The sequence below is a fragment of the Phalaenopsis equestris genome, unplaced genomic scaffold, assembly GCF_001263595.1.
Source record: "Phalaenopsis equestris unplaced genomic scaffold, ASM126359v1 Scaffold000469, whole genome shotgun sequence".
Taxonomy (NCBI): domain Eukaryota; kingdom Viridiplantae; phylum Streptophyta; class Magnoliopsida; order Asparagales; family Orchidaceae; genus Phalaenopsis; species Phalaenopsis equestris.
In genome coordinates this window covers 866,670-890,742 of record NW_018164910.1, presented here as the reverse complement: position 1 = coordinate 890,742, position 24,073 = coordinate 866,670, and the positions used below count along the sequence as shown (strand labels likewise).

Here is a 24,073-nt window from a genome sequence, read left to right as displayed (position 1 = left end):
TAAAGAAGGATGAACTTGTGACCAGGTGTATAATGATGACTTTCCTCGTAACTATTGTTCCCTTCTATGCCTTCCCTATGGAAAAGGCGAGCCCAGACACTTCAGTAAATAAGCTCAACTCAACCACTTTAGCAGGTGGTTCCGTTTAGCCACTTCGACAAGTGGGTTCAGAGTAGCCACTTCGGCGGATTGGCTCAAATTAGCAACTTCGCCAGGCGGGCTCAACTCAACCACTTCGGCATGTGGGTTTAATTCTGCCATTACAATAGAAGGGTCAATTCACGAAAGCGGCCTAATTCCTCGGCAATGGGTCACGCAGTTTGCACTGACTTATTGACTTCCATGACAAACTTCCTATACAAAACCTGGTTTGGGTGTACAATCGTTTTTGGTGTATATCAGTGGATTGGTGGTTGTAATACAAATTTAATCCAAGCAACTATGTGGTGTAACAATGGGCATCTTTAGCATAAATTCATTAAGCATAAATATTAATTATTTAGCACCATATATTACAAATCACATGTAGGGCATTCAAAATAACAACAATAAATACTAACAAATAAAGCTATTATTGATGATAAATAGATAATGGCTGATTAGCCCATCCATTGAAGATGAATTGTATGAGCTTCTATTGACATCATTGGCTCCAACATGATTTCTCTCATCATAACAAAAAGAGCATGGTTTCAATGCTAAAACTATCATTAAATTCATATTTATTTACTTAGCCAACTGTTAGGCAGGTGCAGGGGAGTCACTACTGAAGATAGGGAGCAAAATATTTCAAAACCTCCTCATAAACAGGTTTCTTGAAGCCAACCGCCTGTAGATATATCAGTAGGCAAATAAGGCAGTAGTCATTATTTTTTTTGGAAGATTTACATACATACCACTCAGTTCCTATGTATTTGCATATCTAACTCCTAAACGTCAATTTTTACATACATACCACTTAGATATGTATGAAAAGGTGTATTTCACTTTTAAAAAGTTAAAATAGTGGTATTTTTCGTGTGATAGGAAAGAATTGGGTGGTATAAATGAAGAAAACAAAGTATAGGTGTTGGACATGTAAATACAACAGAATTGGGAGGTATTTATGTTTAACATATAATAAGGTTTACGATCACTTACAAGTTCAATAACTTGTTGTGGTGACATCCATGACCATTCACCAAACTCTGGCTTCTCGGTTTCATCCCCGTCGAGATTTATCTCTTCCTCCTTCCCAATAAATCTAAAACAAAACCTGCATTTTATATTTTCATCCATTAGCAATTAGTCTATTGGTAAAAACAGTTAGGAGTTATTTTGATTGGCTAACATATTTCAGCACAGAAAATATGAAAGCAGCGCAACAGTAAAAAGGAATACTTTAAACGATAAAAGAATGACATAAAAAATAGAAATGGCAGCACAGAAAATATGAAAGCAGCGCAACAGTAAAAGGAATACTTACAAAAATAAATAAATAAATAAAATCTACTGACGGCATAAAAAAGGTTTTAGCTCCGAAAGTTTATCCAACCACCATTACCATTAGAGCTGTGTTGCACGGATACGGACACGGGGATATGGACACGGACACGGGGATATGGACACAGACACGACACAAATACGTGACACATCAACTATTAACAATATAAGAAATGGACACGCGTTAGACACGCTAATATAATAAAAATTATTTGTGTATATATATATATGTGTGTGTGTGTGTGAGAGAGAGTAATAAACAAAATATTAAGAATAATACAAAGAAGAAAATAAGAAATTTAATAGGATTAACTTTTAAAAATGAAGTGCATGTTTGATATCGCTTTTGTTACCTCTTTTAGTTGACATAACTTTCATATATATATATATATATAGGATTTAAAATAATAAAAAATATAAAAATAGGCATATATTATTTTGTATTACATCAAGATTTAAGTCCTCTTAATCAATTATTCATTAAAAGAAATAAAAATATCAATGACTTATTGGGCACCAAATTCTTATTTATATACATATCTAACACCTAGATTTTGATTTTTATATTTGTACAACCAAATCTTATAGATCACATCTAATATACTACCAAGTTCAATTTTAAAAAGTGAAATATACATTTTCATATATATGTAATGTGATATATATGTAAAAATTGAAATTTAGGCGTAAGATATGTAAATGCAAAAAAATTGACTGAAATGTATAAAAAAATTCCTTCAATTTTATATAAAAATATATATTCATTATTTGTAAACTTAAAATTTACTTTAATAAATTGTTAATTCATTAATTTAGGGCGTGTGTGTTCTCTCTTATTATTATTATTATTATTTAAACAAAAAATTTATATACCGTGTCTGACACGTGTTAGAGTTGTGTCCGTGCCCGATACGTGTCCGACATTGCACGGCTCCTTAATTAAAAGGGTTTGTGCAACATAGCATTAGAGGTGCTAGATTTTCTTAACTTATTAGAGAAATTTGTATAAAAATCCTTATAGTAGGCTTTTTTTTCTTTTTTCTTTTTGAAAAGGGGCCTTAGTTTTAAAATTTTGCTGGCCAAAATATTGGTTGTAACATATTTCGCAAATAAGGACAACCAACCATAAATGCTAGGATTTCTGGAAACCCAAGCAAATAACATTAGAGTCTGTCATGAAATACTGCCATTGCAACTAGGATTTGTCGTTAAACCTTAGCATGATCTTATGGCAGATTTTATAACAAAGCTTTCAAGTGCTGTCAAGGTTTAAACATAGATCCTATTAGTACTATCAGGATTTAAGGAAAACTTGGCTTAAGGAGAAGGCTTAATTATCCTTCTACTTAAAATAGGCTAAACAATTATTTGCAAATTTTTGAACTGATGTCCTCCATTCATTAAAAGATCAGACCATAGGAAAACGTGAATTTTGGGTGATTTGTGGGCCAAAGATGGGAAAACACCTACAATTATCTTTATGTTATATTATGATGAAATATCGAAAATATAGTAATTATCTGATGAGATACCAAATGGTTATTCCTCTAATAATTATATGAATGATGATGCATTAAATGATGCTTCATCTTCTAATGAGATATTGGATGGCTATTTATCTTTTGATGAGATATTGAATGGTGATTCATCTACTAAGATTTGTAATGATGAGACAAAAAATGGTGATACAGGTGTAATTGGTTTCAGGTATGGGTAGGAAGCCAATAGAATAGGTGATGATGCATAAAAGAGAAGTTTGTTAGATGATGTACTACGTTTAGTATCTTTTTTTTGTGTAATTATGAACTGATGTTTAAAGATTACTATTATATGATCATTATAGTATATATATTATTTTGGGTTTTAAACATTCCAATCATGTAAAAGCAAGTATGTTTCCTTATACAGTATATTATTATGCAAAAGATATAGGGGTCTTGTGTGCATATGATTTGAACTGAGATCATCTCTGATGATCCTGATTTTTCAGGGGAATGATGTTCTGGAAGATTGAATGTGATCCATATTAGAAGCCAGTAATGTTCTCATCCACAGCTGCACTGCAACTCGATATAAGCTGCAATAGTAAATGGGTTACGTGGGATTTGGTGACAGCAAATTGGTTAGGAAGGTACATCCAAGAAGAAAAGTGGAAAAAATGAACAACAACAAGAACACGTCAACAGATCTTGATCAAAGTGGTGCGAAGATCAATTGCCTCCCACTTCAACAAGCAGAAGAAATGTATTAGCAAAAAAAATTGTTAGAATATTAATTAAATTATTAAATCAATGAGCGAATGTGTTTCATGAATTAATGGATTCTAAGCAATCCAAAAAGGTTTCTATAAAATTCCTCCAACCCTTACTACATGCCAGACGGATCCATCCTAATACTAACATGAAGAACACAAAAATATATAGAATAATGTTTAAATTGCGTATAGTAACAGTTGCATATTATTATTAAGATTAAAGTTAAGGAAGCAAACCATTAAAGTAGAATTAAATTGCATATAATGCAAAAAAGATTTGCATTTTCAAGAATAAGAATTTTCGTAGTGCCATATGATAACATACCACTTCTGGGCTTGACCTTTCCAGTCTTCTCCCCATAGCTTGTTCAATTTCTCTCTCACTTCAAGAGGAAAATCATAGGTCAACCAATAAGGAACCTGTAACAACATTGTAAATACGGCATGGAAGTTTTGAAGTTTTCATCATTCATGCACATGTAATTTAGAAAAGCTGAAATCCTAAATCATCAAAATTTCATGAATGTAATTGTAGCAAGCTCAAGTTAGTAAACACCATGATTCAGTGTTAAATCCAAAACGACAGTCAAAATGCTTCTGTTTGTAGCTTTTGGTGCACCAGTTGTAGTATCTAGAACAGGACCTTGAAAGTATAGGTGTGAGATATGCAAATATATAAGAACTTCCCCACAGATCCTTTGAGAACGGGAAAATAAGAAGCCTAATGAGATCCATTAAAGCACTACAGCCTCACAGCATTGCAAAACCAAGTATAGACAAAGCATTTAAATGTTGACCAACATAATGACATCTCTAAAGTTTAATATCAAACCTCTGCAAGTATCTCTGCAGATGAAACTCCAGTTTCTTCTAACAGCTCTCTAAAGGCAGCATCCCTTGGATCTTCTCCTTCACCAACTCCGCCCTGTAAATGCATTTAAAAAATAAAAACCATAGATTTAAAAGAAAACAGGTGCAAGCACAGTGCCTTTATGAAGCCAAAACTTTTTTGTCATAATTATTCTACAACTATAAAAGAGCATAGTTGTTATTTTTTCAATTTCAAATAGATGTAGTATAATGAATAAAATAATAGAATGATCTAAAAGATGGATTTTCTGGCCATTCTATTCCAACCATATCATCAGAGGTACGCGTTCTCCAGCTGAGAGAGGTCTGAATGTTTCAAGAACCACTCAAAAAAATTAGTAGCAATATAAAAGAGTCCGGTAGTATGATCAAGAAATAATCAAATATTGAGGTGGTCATCTGCGAATAAAGAAGCATGCCTAAAGAATAAGTGTAAAAATGAACAAGCTAACTAAGAATTGAGATGAGTTGCTTCCTATCATAACCTTCCTTGCAACCTGGTCAATCCTTTTTAAATCAAGAGAAGTAAGACTTTTATTCAAAGAATTGAAATTACATATAGCCAAGAACTCTTGCCCTTCTGACAATAAACTTTATCTACATCACCTCTCCAATGGCATCATTCATTATATAATTTAAAACCAAACATATATTTGTAACGTATAAAAGAGTTATTAAACTTCAAAATTTGCAGGATACATCATTTACATAAGAGCACAATTATCACTTGCAAATTTACTTCATGCAAAATTTATTGTTTGGAGAATTCTAGATAACTACGGACACTCTACCACCATTAAATTATTACTTAGGTGCATAAATTTAATTCTTCAAAGAAAAGCTCTTTAAGGAAAATGATGTGGTACAGGAAGCTCAGGGAGAAAGACCAGGATAGACTACAAGATCCCAGAGCAAAAAGAAAGCTGCTTCCAATGAAGGACCCATAACAAGGAGCATAATGTTTAATTAGAACTTATATTTTTAAATGTTGTGCCTTTATTGTAAAGACTATGTAATTGTATTTTTTTTATTTTTAACATTTATAAATTTTAAAATTTTGAATTCAAATTTTAATTTTTAAGTTTGAAATTTCAACATCAATGGAATGGTATTCGATTTCATTATAAAATTGATTATTTAACTTAAAATTAATCAAAATAATCAATTTCCAAGGCTCTTTAACCGGCCAACCCTTATCTGGGGGGAGTTTTTACACTCTGAGTAACAAACACTTCCATGGTAAACCCAAAGGAAAAAAAAAAACCTTACACTTCCATAGCCAATTAGTTGGCTAGCCACCTTAACTACCTATCCGTCCTAATTAATAAAAAAATGAAATAAAATTACTTAAATATTCATTTTTTAGAATTAAGGAGGGCTTAATGTTGCTTTTTTTTAATTTTGATTTTTCATTTCAAACAATGGCGGGCTCGGTGGCCTGCCTCACCATTAAAGAGATTTAGTGATCTCTTCAAGGCTTGCCACTTTGGTGAGTCATAAGTCACAGAATTTCTATAAAGCCTATGCATCCTTTACAGTAGAACCCTTCTACTATTTTTCCTCCATATCTTCACACTCATTCCCATCCCATTCCATTCCAACTCTACTCCAAAACCACATTGGGGGCACTCGGCCTACACTAGAATGAACATAACTTAGTCTTATTCAACATACATTTGGCATACTTAAAACCATTCAAAAATTTGTGAAAAGCTCTAGAACTAAAGTTTACAATTCCGGATGTTTCCAAAGCCTAGAGTCTCCTTTTTTTTTTGCACCAAAAATTTTAAACTAAATAGTAGTGCTCTTGATTTTATGATTTTCCCCCGTCCTTGACTGACCCTTTTCAAGGCACTTAGTATCTTGAATTCTTCCGGAGGCTAATACACTATCTCTAACATCTTTCGGAAGCCATACAAGCGGAATCGAGGTAGCATTCCAAGGCCTAACCCTATGCCTCATCATGGTTACATTAGAATTTTTTTTATTCTTAAAACAAACTGGTTCATGAAATCCCATAAAGCTATCTTCATTGCAAGAATTACCCAAACATTGAGCTATAAATATGACTTCATATTTTTCCTACATATTAAATTAAGGAATGATAATCAAACTTATTAAATTCATTAGGACAATTACAGTTAGCGCAAGTATTAGAAACACAAAAACATTTAACTATCATGGTCAGCACCTACAACAACATACATACATTTGTCAGTCCAAGGAGCCCCTAACATATGAACGCATAAGAATTACAGGAAGCGCAATAGGCCAAGCTTGTGGGCAAGTCAAAGAAGGAATAACCAACAGGAATTGAGAAGAACCGTCAGGCATAGCACAAAAAAAAGGAGTAATTCCATCTTATTATAGATATTCATACCCAATTCTTAGCCTCCTTCGGTTAATCCATTAAATGGCAACGTCTTGGAGGACTAGATGATCATTACTATTAGTAATACCATAAATATTGCAGCGAGCTTCTGAAGAGACAGCTCTTGAAGCCCATTACTTTAAGTAGAGCCATTAGCTCCTTGGTTAGCATACACTAACTATCTACTAGAGCACTCTCCATCTATAAAAATAAGAGTAACATAAGGCCTTTCACTAAAAACATTTATATCATTAAATTCCATATCACCAGGCCACAATTTTAGATTACTCTCAGCACCAACAATACTCGAAATATGTGAATTGATTACCATCGAGTTGTGTTTGATATTTAAGCTCCTCAAAAAATGCTTCCTAATGATAATTTATTATTAAGAAAGGTAACCTAAATAAAATTGTCATGATGGATGGAAAAATCCACCACAGCTAAAACTAGTGTTGTCAATGATATAAGGCATAGTTGAGTCTAATAAAAGAGTGTCATAGTTGAGTCTACTTTCATTAGATGCAGAGAGAATACTAGGGAATAATCAGATTGGAAGCAAAAAAGTGGTCTTTAGCCAAAACCTGCTATTAACAATAAGCAAGCAAGCAACACTTAAAGAACTAGCAGAAAACAAAGAAGTAGAAGAAGAGTAATAGTTACCGCAAGGAGGAAAATGCTTACAGTATTTCCATCAAGTCCTTACCTGAATTACATCCTCAATATATAACCTATAGAAGAGTATTCTAGAATATATGAAACCAGAAATTAGTTAGGATTCTGAAATGAAATCCGCACGCGAGATAGTGGAGGTCAAGCTACCGTTGGTACAAGAACGGTCTCCACATGCATAACCGAATTTTGTTATAGAAATTATCCCTCTGCAAGCTGATTGGTCTTGTCGAGAACTTGAAGCTTAGACTTAAGAAGATTAAAACGCTGTTTTACCAAGGCTTAGTTAAAATGTCCGTCAGCTGATCCTGAGTATGAATTTAGCACAGTTGAAGGTGTCCGGCTTGTATGTTTTCCTGGATAAAATGATAATTGATTTCAATATGCTTCGTGCGTGCACGGAATAATGGATTATTTGTGATAGCCATTGCGAAAACGTTGTCACAGATGAGATGGGTAAGGGATTCTTGGGCAACTCCGAATTCAGTAAATAGTCAGCGAAGCCAAAGCAGATCAATTGTAGCTACTGCCAAGGCGCGGTATTCAGCTTCCGTCAACGAACGTGCCATGGTCGCTTGTTTCTTGACTGTCCACAAGATAGGAGTAGTACCAAGGAAGGTGTAGAAGCCTGTAATTGACTTTTGATCAGTTGAGGCCCCAACCCAATCGCCAGTTGAGTAGGTTCGAATGATGAGTGGAGCATGAGTGATGGTAAGGCCGGAATCCTATGTACCCTTGAGGTAACGTAGTAGGCATTTTAGCAGTTGGTTGTGCTATATGAAGAAATGACGCATATGTTGGCATAAAAGGTTCACGGTGAACGCAATGCCCAGTCTCATAATGGTCAAATATAGAGTGCACCTGTAATTTGGAGAAACTCTATAGGATTAGCAAATGATTCATTTGACTGAGAAGTATCACTTGATCGGGAGTGGAGTAGCACATGGTTTGCAATCTAGCATAGCCGTTTCCTGAAGGATGCTCTGAAGGTATTAAGTTTGATGGAGAAATAAATGGGTATTGGTGCGGTCCACCTGAATGCTGAGGAACTTGGACACTTGGCCAAGGTTCTTGACTTGGAAGGTAGAGGGTAATTGTTGTGTGAGGTCCTCTATAGCAGCCATGTTAGTGCCCGTTATATGCATATTATCAACGTAAATCAAAATGAAGAGTTGCTGCATTGGTGTGCTCGAAAAAAGCAAGGACGGATCAGTTTTGTTGATATGGAAACCTCGATCGAGAAAGAATTTGGAAATAATGAAGAAACCATTGTCGGGGAGATTGTTTAAGCCTGTATAGTTCTTTCTTGAGCAGGCAAACGTGATTGGGAAACTGAGGATCTTTGAAGTCGATGGGTTGTTGCATATAAATTGTGTCAGCAAGATGTCCGTGCAGAAATGTGTTAACAACAACAAAGTGGAAGAGTGGCCACTGTTTGTTGAAGGCAATAGTGAAGAGAGTGCGAAGGTTAGTCATCTTGACAATTGGGCTAAACATTTCTGTATAATTAATACCGTATTCTGGTTCATAGCCTTGGGCGACAAAGTGGGCTTTATAGCAGGCTACAGTTCCATTTGCATTGAGCTTGGTACAGTATGTACAACAACATCCGAGTACAGGTTGATTTGGTGGGGGAGGGACCAAGTCCCATGTCGCTTGAACTTGAAGGGCATTGAAATTCATCATTCATGGCCTGTCGCCAATGTAGGAATTTTAAAGCTTGAGTGTAAGAGGTCGGATTTGGATTGTGTTGAAGTTGTGGGGAGACGTTTAGTTTTTGAATAAGTTTCAGGTTGCCTGATTTGGTACAGGTATGCATAGGGCGAGTAATAAGTGCAAGTCGTGTTTTAGGCAAGTTAGTGGGAGAGGGGAATTGTGGTTGTTGTAGAATTGAATCAGGAGGGGTAGGTATCGGGTTCGGTTGGGTAGCAGGAGAAGGGAGACGAATCGGGGATTGCTGATAGAGGGATTTGGCTGGTGTATAGAGATTGGAGACCTTTGGGAGATGGTGGAATGTGGCACTAGAAGCAGAGGTTTGAGTGGAATAGACGAGAAACAAAGCACCGTGGCACGCTCATCGACGGAAGCTGAATACCGCGCCTTGTCAGCAGCAACAGCTGGTCCGCTTTGGCTTCGCCAACTACTAGTTGAATTCGCAGTTGCCCAAGAATCCCCTACCCATCTCTTCTGTGACAACGTTTCCGCAATGGCTATCGCAAAAAATTCGGTCTTCCACACACGCACGAAACAAATTGAAATTGATTATCATTTTATCCGGGAAAACATACAAGTCATACTCAGGATCAGCCAGAGTTAACTAAGCCCTTGGTAAAACAGCATTTTAATCTTCTTAAGTCCAAGTTTCAAATTCTTGACAAGACCCATCAGCTTGCAGGGCGATACAATAACTAAAGAAAGACTAACAACTCAATAACAGCAATTAAAGAAGACGTAGAATGCTGCATCAAATTTTATGATTAATGTCATAAACATTGAAAAAATTAAGAAAGAAATCCAAACCAAAACAAGGAGAGTTTGTCCTTTAAAGTCCCCATAAGAAATCCATTAATATAATACGAGCATCGGAAAAAAATAAAGTGTAAATCCAAAAGACCACATAAATATTCGATTGAATTTTCAGAAAATAATCATTCATCACCTGAGGCATTTGCCAAGCGCCGGGGATATCAAGCCGTGAAGCTGTAAAGATCTGCACATAAACTGTTGCCACAATTAGACTGAAAAATGAAATTAAGATGAGCTGTTGAAGTAGTAAAAAACCTAACGGCTCTCCTAAGACCTTCTTTGATGAATTTACGAGACATATGCCAACGTTCTTTCGGTAGCCCGCGTGAGGTGCTTCCATGGATGAGCAGAAGCGAAGCTGTCGCCCGCCCGTAGAGCTGCCAAACGGAGGAGGATCGATTGGGCGGCGGAGCAAGTATTTACTAAGTGTGGGATGCGCGAGCAGACTGAATGGGAAGGGACGACACAAATAGAACATTGAACCCTTTAGAAGATGCCCGGCTAGGCTATTTCAATTTATAAATATTTTTATATCTATTGCTCATATATTATAGACTTATTATATTAAGAAATCTTGACTTTATATGACTACTAGTAAATGTATGGAAAATTTAAATACATATTACATAATTCATTTGTACTTTGATATTTAAAATATCAAGCTTTCGCTTAAGAAGGGCTATTTGACTATTCTCGAATACTATGAAGGCATTTATTTCATCCAGCATAAGCAAGAGGCATCACTTGAAGAAATAACATCATATGTGTCTTGGATTATGGGGCTCTAACTCAAGTCGACTTGTGGCACAACCTTTTTTAGTTTCTTCTCTCCCTCTGCGCACCCATTCATGTACATTCATAAAAATCATTGTTAGCCTCTCCATATCATGATTGAGAATGGCAATTTTGACCTCATCACTGAGGGTTAAACCTCCTTTTCACCATTATCAACCCATGTAAAGTTTAAATGAGTGTTGTGGGTCTATTGTGTGATAGAAAAAGTACCGCTTAGATTGAAAATAAAATTTTGTAAGATGGTGGTGAAAGATGGTGGTGAGACCTGCAATGCTCTATGGCTTAGTTAGATTGAAAATAAAATTTTGTAAGATGGTGGTGAAACCTGCAATGCTCTATGGTGCATTCTATGGCTTAGAATCTTAGCCTTTATAAGAAAAGCACAAAACTAAGTTAAGTGTTGTCGAGATGAGAATGCTTAGGTGGATGAGTGGGTTTACACGTAGAGAAGAATGCAAAATGAATATATTTGTGATAGGGTTCGACAGCTCCAGTGGCGGACAAAATTAGGGAGAGTCGTCTTATATGGCTTTGTCACATTAAACGTCAACCATCTGAAGTTCCTGTTAGAAAAGTAGATGTTTTATATCTGAATTAAGATGAGAATGCTTAGGTGGATGAGTGGGTTTACACGTAGAGAAGAATGCAAAATGAATATATTTGTGATAGGGTTCGACAGCTCCAGTGGCGGACAAAATTAGGGAGAGTCGTCTTATATGGCTTTGTCACATTAAACGTCAACCCACATCAAACGTCGACCTTTGATGATCCGATTAGGAGAGTAGATGTTTTAGACTCGACTTATATTAAGAAAGGCAGAGGTAAACCTAGGAAGACTTGGGCTTATTGAATAAAAAATGATCTTAATTTATTATAAATAAATGAAAATATGACACTCAATAGGATGCAATGGAGAAAAAGGATCCATGTTGCTAACCCCACATAGTGGGATAAAGGCTTATTGTTGTTGTTGTAAGGTTTAAAGGAGATGAATCATCCATCACCTCTTAGGCTAGTATCAACTTGAGGCTAGTCCCTTATAAAGTTGTGCTCACTTGTTCTCTTAGCTTGAACTTCAATTTTATGTAGTCAAACTCAATAAAAGTAACAACTAGCTCACCTCCAGAAACCCCTATGAACAAACCCACTTTTCAACCACTCTTTTTTTATAGTCAACAAGTTAGCTGAAGACATCAATTAAGCTAGAAGCTTATGATTGATAGATTTCTTGAAAATAATGGTTTCTATACTAGTTACATCAAGGTCCAACTTGTTCAAATTAATTAGCTTTAGTTTTATGAGTTTTTGAATGTACCTCATATTTTGTTTACCCTTTCCCTTTGCCTCTCATTTATTGTGAGGACTACAAAAACCTCATAATGATCCTCAATCTTAAAGAAAATTAGGGAACATTTGATGTGGATGATAAGGATGGGATACCCAAGTTAATATAATGATGACAAAGGAATGGAGGGCATCATTCAAAGAAAGATAATAACATAATAATATAAATAATATTTCTAGCCATCCTTGCTTAAGTAGTTTAACATGAGAAAGCCGCTCAGCTTCATTTGGCATAAAAAATAAGCAACACTTTACAATATTTCAACATATATAGCATATTTCATATTTATATGTATTAAAATATGCATTATTACATTTTTTATGATGGAAAAAATTATATCTTAGATTTTCAAGTTTTGATCATATAAATGATTGCCATATTGCTTAAGTAGATGGATAATTGATTGTATATCATCTAAAGTTTATTTTTGTAAATTGAAGAATCAATGAAAGGTGGAAAGAGAAGAGAAGTGGGCATCACATGCTTGTTTACTAGCATAAAATATTGGCCATATCTCATAGAAAAAAGAATAGATCACACAAATTAATTTTTTATATAAGAATGATGACAACATAATAAGTACCAATATAGAAAATATTCTATAATGAACATTGATTATACTCTTTGTATAAATGGATGATGAAGGTGATAAGTATTAGTTTTCACAAATTCACATCTTTATGATCTATTCAATTTATAGTAATAATGATATCATGACCTTTTTTTGCATTAGCTTTTCATAACCATTTAGGTAAAATGAACTGAAAAAGTAGAGAATACCACTTAGAATGGAAACATTTGGCCTACATTTATAAACACTCACAATGCAAACATGTTTGAATAACTCAAATTAACTAAGAACAATGTGCTAGGTTCCAAATGTTTTTTATTATTTTTCCATGAAATATTTTAGAGTAAGAAAATAAGAACATTAGTATAAACTTAATAATTATTCAATCTCAGTTTGATGCAATTCAATTGATTAGAGGAAGTAAGCATCACAGTTCTAACCAAACCCATAAATGAGATACATTTCGTAGCTGCCCTAATGTCAATTGGCCATTGAAGTTGTAATTGGAAGCTGCAGTAGCAATTAACAATATAGTTTATAGTTGATCACATCACATGGGTTATAGTTGGTAACTATAGTAGTGTTTGTTGACTATAGATGTCATAGTTGAAAGTTGTGATGATAGTTAACCACAAAAGTCATAGTTGGTAGATGTAGTAACATCAGTTGATCACATAGATCATTGTTGGAAGCTGCGGTAGCAATTAGCCACATAAGTTGTAGTTTTTAGTTGGACCGTGTCAGTTGGTCACAAAAGCTATAATTTAAAATTATAGTTGCAGTTAGTCACATAAATCATAGATGCAATAACATTTGTTAGCCACAAATGTCATAGTTATTTGCATAGGCCTTAGTTGACAGTTAAAATAATAATTAGTTATATAGATCATAGCTGGTGCAACACCTGTTGGTGGGAACAATCATTTTTCCTTTTTTGTTTACTATTTTACACCAGAGAGATCAATTTTCAGTAAATGACGTGAGGAGAAAATTTCAAAAATCTGGAAAAAATCCCTGTATCCTGAATACAACAATCATAGGCAATTTTTGTCGGAAGTTATTGTTGAATTTTCAATACACCATGTTTGAGATGTCATTGCATAATGTTCAACATATGTTGTTCTCCTGTACTCGAGATATTGTGTCATCTCATATTCATGATATTTTGTTAAGCCTTATTTAGGATACATTGTTACCACATATTCGAGATACTTTGTTGCTTTGTTCGGGATACTGTGTTGCACCGTATTTGAGGTACTTCATTACCCTGTATTTTAGGTATTTCATTAGCAAATAGAGTTAACCGATGATGAAGACTAGAGGAGGCTAGCAGTTTTCAACGAAGACTGGCTCCAAAGGAGGAACATTTTGGTCTTTTGGAGAGTAACTTTCCCAACCACATGATCGAACAACTCATATTGATCCTTTGATCATCTCGAAATTTTTTGTTGATTTAAGGGTCTTAATGACTTTTTCAATTTTATGTAGTCAAACTCAATAAAAGTAACAACAACTAGTTCACCTCCAGAAACCCCTATGAACAAACCCACTTTTCAATCCACTATTTTTTTATAGTCAACAAGTTAGCTGAAGACATCAATTAAGCTAGAAGCTTATGATTGATAGATTTCTTGAAAATAATGGATTCTATACTAGTTACATCAAGGTCCAACTTGTTCAAATTAATTAGCTTTAGTTTTATGAGTTTTTGAATGTACCTCATATTTTGTTTACCCTTTCCCTTTGCCTCTCATTTATTGTGAGGACTACAAAAACCTCATAATGATCCTCAATCTTAAAGAAAATTAGGGAACATTTGATGTGGATGATAAGGATGGGATACCCAAGTTAATATAATGATGACAAAGGAATGGAGGGCATCATTCAAAGAAAGATAATAACATAATAATATAAATAATATTTCTAGCCATCCTTACTTAAGTAGTTTAACATGAGAAAGCCGCTCAGCTTCATTTGGCATAAAAAATAAGCAACACTTTACAATATTTCAACATATATAGCATATTTCATATTTATATGTATTAAAATATGCATTATTACATTTTTTATGATGGAAAAAATTATATCTTAGATTTTCAAGTTTTGATCATATAAATGATTGCCATATTGCTTAAGTAGATGGATAATTGATTGTATATCATCTAAAGTTTATTTTTGTAAATTGAAGAATCAATGAAAGGTGGAAAGAGAAGAGAAGTGGGCATCACATGCTTGTTTACTAGCATAAAATATTGGCCATATCTCATAGAAAAAAGAATAGATCACACAAATTAATTTTCTATATAAGAATGATGACAACATAATAAGTAACAATATAGAAAATATTCTATAATGAATATTGATTATACTCTTTGTATAAATAGATGATGAAGGGGATAAGTATTAGTTTTCACAAATTCACATCTTTATGATCTATTCAATTTATAGTAATAATGATATCATGACTTTTTTTTTGCATTAGCTTTTCATAACCATTTAGGTAAAATGAACTGAAAAAGTAGAGAATACCACTTAGAATGGAAACATTTGGCCTACATTTATAAACACTCACAATGCAAACATGTTTGAATAACTCAAATTAACTAAGAACAATGTGCTAGGTTCCAAATGTTTTTTATTATTTTTCCATTAAATATTTTAGAGTAAGAAAATAAGAGCATTAGTATAAACTTAATAATTATTCAATCTTAGTTTGATTCAATTCAATTGATTAGAGGAAGTAAGCATCACAATTCTAACGAAACTCATAAATGAAATACATTTCGTAGCTGCCCTAATGTCAATTGGCCATTGAGGCTGTAATTGGAAGCTGCAGTAGCAATTAACAATATAGTTTATAGTTGGTCACATCACATGGGTTATAGTTGGTAGCTATAGTAGTATTTGTTGGCTATAAATGTCATAGTTGAAAGTTGTGATGACAGTTAACCACAGAAGTCATAGTTGGTAGAGGTAGTAACATCAATTGGTCACATAGGTCATTGTTGGAAGCTACGGTAACAATTAGCCACATAAGTTGTAGTTTTTAGTTGGACCGTGTCAGTTGGTCACAAAAGCTATAATTTAAAATTATAGTTGCAGTTAGTCACATAAATCATAGATGCAATAACATTTGTTAGCCACAAATGTCATAGTTATTTGCATAGGCCTTAGTTGACAGTTAAAATAATAATTAGTTATATAGATCATAGCTGGTGCAACACCTGTTGGTGGGAACAATCATTTTTCCTTTTTTGTTTACTATTTTACACCAGAGAGATCAATTTTCAGTAAATGACGTGAGGAGAAAATTTCAAAAATCTGGAAAAAATCCCTGTATCCTGAATACAACAATCATAGGCAATTTTTGTCGGAAGTTATTGTTGAATTTTCAATACACCATGTTTGAGATGTCATTGCATAATGTTCAACATATGTTGTTCTCCTGTACTCGAGATACTGTGTCATCTCATATTCATGATATTTTGTTAAGCCTTATTTAGGATACATTGTTACCACATATTTGAGATACTTTGTTGCTTTGTTCGGGATACTGTGTTGCACCGTATTTGAGGTACTTCATTACCCTGTATTTTAGGTATTTCATTAGCAAATAGAGTTAACCGATGATGAAGACTAGAGGAGGCTAGCAGTTTTCAACGAAGACTGGCTCCAAAGGAGGAACATTTTGGTCTTTTGGAGAGTAACTTTCCCAACCACATGATCGAACAACTCATATTGATCCTTTGATCATCTCGAAATTTTTTGTTGATTTAAGGGTCTTAATGACTTTTTAATTAAGAGAGCTACAACCCATTGAATTCTTCTCATTGAGAAGCTTGAATTGATTATAAATATGTAAAATTTGGAGTTCATTTAACCATTCAATTAACGATATAAAATATCTAAAAGTGCTTTAATTGCTTGACATGGACTCAATTGATCTCAGATTAAACCAATTTTAGTATCAACATGTTCTTCTTGTCAAGACAGTTAGTTTAGCTACAAACTTGCTGAAGTTGGAGCCCATATGATCTTTAATTTGAATTGAAATGTTTTTTATTTTAAAAATTATCTCGAGATTCGTGCAAAATGATCAAATTTCTTGATGAAATATCAATATTTAATATTAATTAGTTATTAATTATCTAAGTTTGGGAGATAATTTATTTTGGTTTATTATATGATATTAAAGAGTTTAGTAAAAATCTAGGAGTGCCTCCCCATACCACTCTCTGGCACATAATTATAAATTAAAAATATACATGTTATTGCTAGATTTCCAAGAGCATATTATATGGAGTTCTAAAGATAAACTAAGACATAGATTTGTGCAATTTATAATGATGTAGACATCACAATCAAAAAGAGGTTTTAAGTTGGATGATTCAACAATGTCTCCTATATATATTACAATTATATTCAACTGTATTAAATCTTTTTTGATAGAATTTCTTTCTTCTTATTGTGATAATACAAGACTATCACTAGACTTTTAATTAGAATTGAAGTTTTGGATATATTTTCAAGATAAACATATAATGCATAATTCTGAATTTCGAATAAGAGAATATTATGTATAAAATTTAGATACATCTGGATAGGGCCGGTCTCACATATGATTTAGAAGGGTCATTGTCTTCCTTAAACTCAGATTTTTACTTATATAAGAGATCAATTTGGTCTTTTGCCCTCTTCTGAAATATCTTTTTTGTCGCTCTTGAAGTATCACTTTGCTCTTCGTTGTACTAGCCCCTCTGAAATTGGGTTTAGGAGGCTGTTTGCCCCCCTTAAAAAAAATGATAGTTTTGCCCCTGTATTCGAACTCCATGTACAATATTATTATATACTATTATAAAGTATGTATATAACAGTGTCAATATGATTGTACATATTACATCAACAGTCCCCTAAAAATTAAAAGGGACAAATACAAATGACCACACGAAACGAATCAAGCACCGAGCACAAGTCCTCTGTGCCTGCACCTCCATTTGAATTGTCTTCATAGACACGTATTGTGGTCACGTACCGTGGTGTGACTCACTCCCGGTCTCAACCATCATGAAACTCAACCGAAGCCAAGCACAATTTCTGTTTCTCAAAAGTCACCACATTCGTCAATATATAAACAAGATTTTCAGTTGTATTTATCTTTTCCAGAAATATTTGTCCTTCTTCTATAATAAATCGAATGAAATGATATCTGTGCTCGACGTGTTTGGCTCTAAAATTGTCCATCTTCTAGAAAAAACTGTCCATCTCTATTTCATTATTTCTCTTTTAAATTATCACTCAATCATCAAAATTCATCGTAAAAACCATGGTTTAAAAAACAGGACCAGTTCGACCGTTTCGACCGTGAACTGATCCTAAGTCCGGTTCTGGTTGGCATAAAAAACCTTTCATGCATAGAACCACCCAGAACTAGGTTGGACCAGCGGTTCAACCCCTGAACCGACAAACTGGCTCTAGTTCTAAGCAACTATTCGGTTCACGGGCAATCGCATAAATACCACCCATTTTTATGTATTTTACAAATCTAACACCTAAACTCTATTTCTTTAAAATTTATACCACCCAAATCACTCATATGTCATAAAAAAAATCATTATCACAAAAGAAACCCAATTTACAGGCATGCCACTATATTTTATTTATTTACATATCCAATACCTAAACTCTTTTTATTTTACATTTATACCTCCAAAATTATTTATCGCACATAAAATGCATCATTATTTTAATTTTTAAAAAGTGCAATACATGTTTTCATGCATAGCTGAAATGCTATATGTTAAAATTGAATTTTAGGTATTAGTTATTCAAATATATATAAATTGTGAGGGATACAAATTTTATGTCTTGTCATTTTTAAATACATTTATGATTGATTAGATCTTCAAGTTGAATCTTCGATTTAAGCTCGATTCAACTTTTAAATCTTGAACCTCTCATTCTAGATAAAAATTTGCGTACGTAAGACATACGCAGCGCTAGGTACATAATGAGGGTTATATTCGCGTTATATCCGCATTATATCAATATTATATCATTTGTAACCTCAATGTAAACTCGATATAACCTACATGTAACGTACCTGAACTTACAAATAAGTTTCGCACTTCTGTTTTCACATATTTGTATGTTACATGAAAGTTACGTGAGATATAATACGAATATAATGTCAATATAATGTGAATATAATCTTCATTATATACGCAACACTGCATACGTCTCACGTACGCAAATCTTACTACTCATTCTATGAGTTCATTCATTGTACAGTTATTATTATTATTTTTTTTAATGAAATTCTCAATAGTTTGATAGGATTAATTTGTAAATATCAATGATAGGATGGTCCCTATGTAATTAATTATCCCGAATTAAAAATCCACAACGAAAGACTTGCATTTGTCCGCACGGGAGGCCAAGTCTCGGACTCTGTATTGCCTGATCTTCTGACCCTGCATCTCCGCTCGTCTTCCTCTACCGGCATGGCAACCGCCGTCGCAATAGCAGAAGCCCTTCACTTCTCTCTGGCGTCAGGCCTAGGAGTACACCGGCAGCGACGGCCTCCTCTGCTTCGTCTCAGCTTTATATCCTCTGTAAATTCTTACGTCAGTGCTCTCCTCTTTTTCCGTTCTTATTTTCCTTTTAATCCATGAAATCTAATGCTATTTTTATCTTAAAGATTAGTGAAGTAAATGACATGAAATGAAATCCAACCAATTTGGAGTTTCGTTATGAATATGAAGCCATTGATTTGAGTTTCGAAACTCTTTTTTTTTTTTTTTTTTTTTTTTTTCATTTTCTTTCAATCAAATTCCCGGCATCCAAACGCGGCCTATATTGCATTTTGAAGCGATTAATACAAGAGAAACCAAGCTGGGTATTGTCCATAGATAGTATGCTTGTTTCTTCAAGATCATTTATATCCTAGTTGTTGTGCTATTGCTCTAAAATCTGGAAGGAGGGAATATCATGCGCAAGAATATAAGAGTTCAATGCAGTTTAGAAAATTGCTGAGAAAGTTCTTTGTTGAATTCGCCATATTTGTTGCCCTAGGTTAGCCTCCTAGGAGACTTGACCGAATTGTCTTAGTTGATCATCGATATTAGGCCTCTAGGGTGAACTACCCCATGGGGATACTTGGTCAAGTTACTCGATCAAGTCGATCTAAATGATATGTCATGTTGGCTCATCGACTTGAATAGCTCATAGTTTTGGATATAGCCTAGGGGCTTTTGGCATACACTTACATTCACTGGAGGCAACAAACTCACCATAAATTGGGAGAAAAAATACTTTGAATTTTTCTCAAGATCTTCACATATACAAAGGAAAGGCTTGTTGTTGTTGTTTTTCACATATACAAAGGCCAGCGCAAGTTGTTACTTGTAGGATTAACTATAAGTGAGCATTAGGTTGGTTTACACATTAAAGTTTTCATCCACTATTCTATTTTCCCAACCACCATGCATGGTAACCTGTTACGCTTGCCCAGGAGGGACCGGCCGGGACCCAACCAACCTAGCTAAGCAGGTCGGCTGCCTGGGAAGAGTCCACCTCCTGTGTTGGGCCCATCAAGCCAATAATCATGTACGCAAGGAGAGGAATTAAGGGGAGATTTTGGGGGAAAGTTTGAATGTGCTTTGTGGGTGTTTTGTTAGGGCTAGTCACATAGGATTTGTGTAATATATTGATTCCTGCAATTTCTTCCTTGTCTTTTTGGTGGTATCTAGAGTTTGTGGACAACCGACCCACCTCATGAATTATAGATCATCCCCTGTATCTTGTTTTTTTGCCTTGGCATTAATCAAACTAGCCCTAAATTGGGTTTTTTCACATAATACTTGCAATTTACTCGCTGATTTTGGCTCTGATTCGTATCATATCCTTAATTATAAACTCTCATAATGGCCTTAAATTTAGACATATTTGTTGGGTATTTTTATGATAAGAAATGAGCCATTATTTTCAATAATATATATTTTGATGAGCTTTTTATGAAGAATGATGTTGCTTCATTGCGCCTTTAAGTGCTAAGAACTTGAAAGAGGTTGTTGAAGTCCAAAATATTGGAACTTGCTCTCTATAATCAACTTCATCAATATGTCGGCAAATTGCAACCCAATCTTTTACAATAGAATGCCCTCTTTTTCTACTATTTACTTAATAAAGTGGTTTCGAATGTTGATATATTTGGTATAATCATGATGGCCTTAATTCTTTGCGGAATAAATAATAATCTTAACTATCACAAAAAATCTTTTTATTTTTATTTTGTTAAAATTCTTGAGTTCATTTGAAGATTCCTTAGGCTTCTAAAAGCTTACGCAACAATTTGATTAGGTTTATATGGGTTCTAATAATTGGCTCCCAACTCTTCTGAGCGAGTTGGGTTTTTGGTTAAATCTTTAGAATGCAAATTGGTTATTAGATGAGATATAACTAAAAAAATTGCCCTTATTTTGTGAGGATTTTATGAACTAATTCTAAGTTTTCGATAGGCATAAATTTTCGATTAAGATTTAAGGATAGTTGCTAAGTACTTAATATAGAACAACAAAAAATTGAATTTAGAACTTTTGGCATTGCATAGTAGGAGGATGACTTGCTTGAGAGTTGAGAGTGCACGTATGACATGTTGTTAAGTTAAAGCTTTTGAAAGATTTTATGCATTTCAAAATAATAACACGACTATGGAGACTGACGCGCCAAAACTTACCTGGATGTAGGTCGGCTCTACAACGCAAGTGCACGTGTTAAGTAGTAAGAGTACCGCGTATAGATCCTAGGATGAAAGTGTTAAGAATTATTCTGCGGTATGAATATTTAGTTTACTAAAATTTTAAACCTAGTTTAGCGCGATCACAAACAGGAGATGATTTTCTAAAATCCTACTAAAAAGCGAAAATAAGCGATAAAGTGTTTGGAAAGATGGAAAACAACAATAGATAAATCTTACATGTCTTCAAGTATGTGAGGCTCGCGCCCCTGTGATTTAGGTAATGTAGGCATTCATGATTTTTCTAGACTTTCCCCAATGCGATTGTTGTCAACGAGGATAGAAAGTCCTCCTTATACTTATGTCTAGGTCAAAAGAAGGCTAGAATCCATGAATTTTAGGCTTTCTCAATCTTCATGGAATCTTGCAGATTTATTCCGATTCCTTTTTTAGGTTGAAAAACCTAGATAAAATATATCTGTTGTTATCAGGATTTTGTGGTTAACCATTTCGTGCCTCTGAGTAACTGGTGGGAGTCATAGATCATGAAATATGTTAACATCTTGACTAATATGATTAAGAGTAAATGAAACAATATGGTTAACGCAACAACGAAGAACCCTGATTTCTTAGGAAAATGATACAGAGAAAAAAAATCATTCTAGAAAACCACAAAACAAATCCCATAAATCATAGAAGTGCGAAAGAAAGTTTAGTTACATGTGATAGAAAGAAGACCGAAAAAAAATCCCATCAAAACCATTGTTGCAAAGAAAACTTAAAAGTAAACACTTACAAAATGATTTATTTCCTCTTCCACAGCAGCTAACTCCTCTTTCATACAATAACCACTCAAAAAATGTAAGAACAATACGAAGAAAAAGATAGGAAAAAAACCTTTAGGACCTCAACCCCAACAGATGTAGAGGAAACCTAAGGAAAACTCTCCAAAAACCTCTTCTCCCGCCGTCTATAGCTCTCCTGTCCACCCAAGGATCTTTCAATTAGTATCTTGGCTTCCCTTTTAAAGATTCAACAAAAATTGACATGAAGAAACCTTCCAAAACGAGATCTGACGGCTTGTCGGTGTGGTCACGCCAGACCCTAGCATGGTCATGCTCGAAACTAGCGTGGTCACACCCAGATTAGGCGTGGTCACACCCAGATTAGGCGTGGTCACACCCAGATTAAGCGTGGTCACATCGGACAACACTATACAACGCGTTTTGACCCCATTTTGCATGTTCGACACCTTTAACATGTATAACATCAATAAAAACCTTTCTCAAGTGTAAATCCATGATAAATAAGTGAAAATAACCTAGAAAATGTAGGAGAAAATATAGGTAAAATCACTAAAATTAACGCATGTCAGAGACCAAACAAAATTTGAGTTTATTTCATATGTTGTCCACACAATATTTTATGATGTTAAATTTAAGTACTTGGCACATTTGTCATGACACATATAATTATTTTTCAAGTATTTGTTTTGTGCGTGCCTTTTTGAAATGCCGAATGACCTGTGAAACTTAATAATAAATTGCTTTTCTTATTTAAAAAAAAAATTATTTATAGGTGCATTTTGCCTTTTGATAAGTTTGCATGTTATTTTTAGTGATTGATGTCCCTGTCACGTAGAGCATTTGTGAAACCTGTGACACATTTTAGTTTAGACCATTTTTGTTTGAAGGCCATCTATGTGGATGCAAAACTATTTAGGATGTGTCGGCCTGACGCAATAGTCATTCATATAACTTTGTTTTCATTCAACTTGCGTGATTTTTATTTTTGAGTTCATTAGTGCTCACATATTGTCCACATTTATGTATTAGTTTATAATTTTGATTGTGATCATTACAAGTTAATATCTATTATATTTTTTTTCAAAGAGGCACAATTGGTTTATATTTGGCTTGTATTTTGCTCTTGTGGGCTCCCATAAAAATTATTCTTTCATCTATAAATGGGGACTCATCTTAGTTCATTTTCTCCTCAATTCTAGTTAATAGAGTGTATCTTTTTAGAGTTTTGAATATTTGAGTGAATTTTTATTGGAATTTGGAAGTTATGTACTCATGGGCGAGCTATTAAGTTCTTTGTAAGTCAGAATGTTTAGTTTTGTTTTTTGCTATGCATGTTGCATTTCCTATATAAATTTGTTTGTTTGATTATTTTACTTCATTTGTAGTTCGGAATTCCTTATTTATTTGCTCTAAGTATGTTTCACTAACAGCAGTCCTGCCTGGGTCTTTGTATTTGTGTAAAATATTTCATGACTTTCCTGTCACCTCAATAAAGATGCATGTAGGTGCTTATGCTTTTTACCTCGGGCTTTCTTCTCCCACCACATCAAAAAGATGTGTATGAATCTTCTCTCCACCATGCCAAACAAACAATATGTATATGGTTACAACACAATAATATATATATATATATATATATATATATCT

At 34.1% G+C, this 24,073-nt stretch overlaps 2 protein-coding genes across 6 annotated transcripts in view; one reads left to right on the top strand and one right to left on the bottom strand.

The window, feature by feature from the left end:
- Positions 1 to 552: 552 nt before the first annotated feature.
- Positions 553 to 10,682, bottom strand: LOC110027953 (nudix hydrolase 26, chloroplastic-like). 3 transcript variants are annotated; one of them, XM_020729615.1, is made up of 6 exons: positions 10,431 to 10,682; positions 10,309 to 10,370; positions 4,569 to 4,661; positions 4,062 to 4,156; positions 1,141 to 1,255; positions 553 to 829 (listed from the first exon to the last, which is right to left on the bottom strand). In XM_020729615.1, the coding sequence occupies exons 1-6, from the start codon at positions 10,651 to 10,653 to the stop codon at positions 764 to 766; spliced, it is 654 nt and encodes a 217-aa protein (XP_020585274.1). In that variant the 5' UTR covers positions 10,654 to 10,682; the 3' UTR covers positions 553 to 763. The 3 variants fall into 3 exon arrangements, with proteins under 3 accessions (XP_020585274.1, XP_020585275.1, XP_020585276.1); XM_020729616.1 differs by having other exon boundaries at positions 10,309 to 10,359; positions 10,450 to 10,682; XM_020729617.1 differs by having other exon boundaries at positions 10,450 to 10,562.
- An 8,622-nt stretch (positions 10,683 to 19,304) lies between these two features.
- The window catches only part of LOC110027956 (carboxymethylenebutenolidase homolog), an 8,254-nt gene continuing 3,485 nt past the window's right edge, over positions 19,305 to 24,073 (top strand). For 2 of the 3 annotated variants that reach the window (XM_020729620.1, XM_020729621.1), the window contains exon 1: positions 19,305 to 19,509. In XM_020729620.1, coding sequence (XP_020585279.1) covers positions 19,387 to 19,509 — 123 coding nt within the window. In that variant the 5' untranslated portion in view covers positions 19,305 to 19,386. The remainder of the gene's footprint in view (positions 19,510 to 24,073) is intronic. The other variant, XM_020729622.1, reaches the window with a different exon arrangement.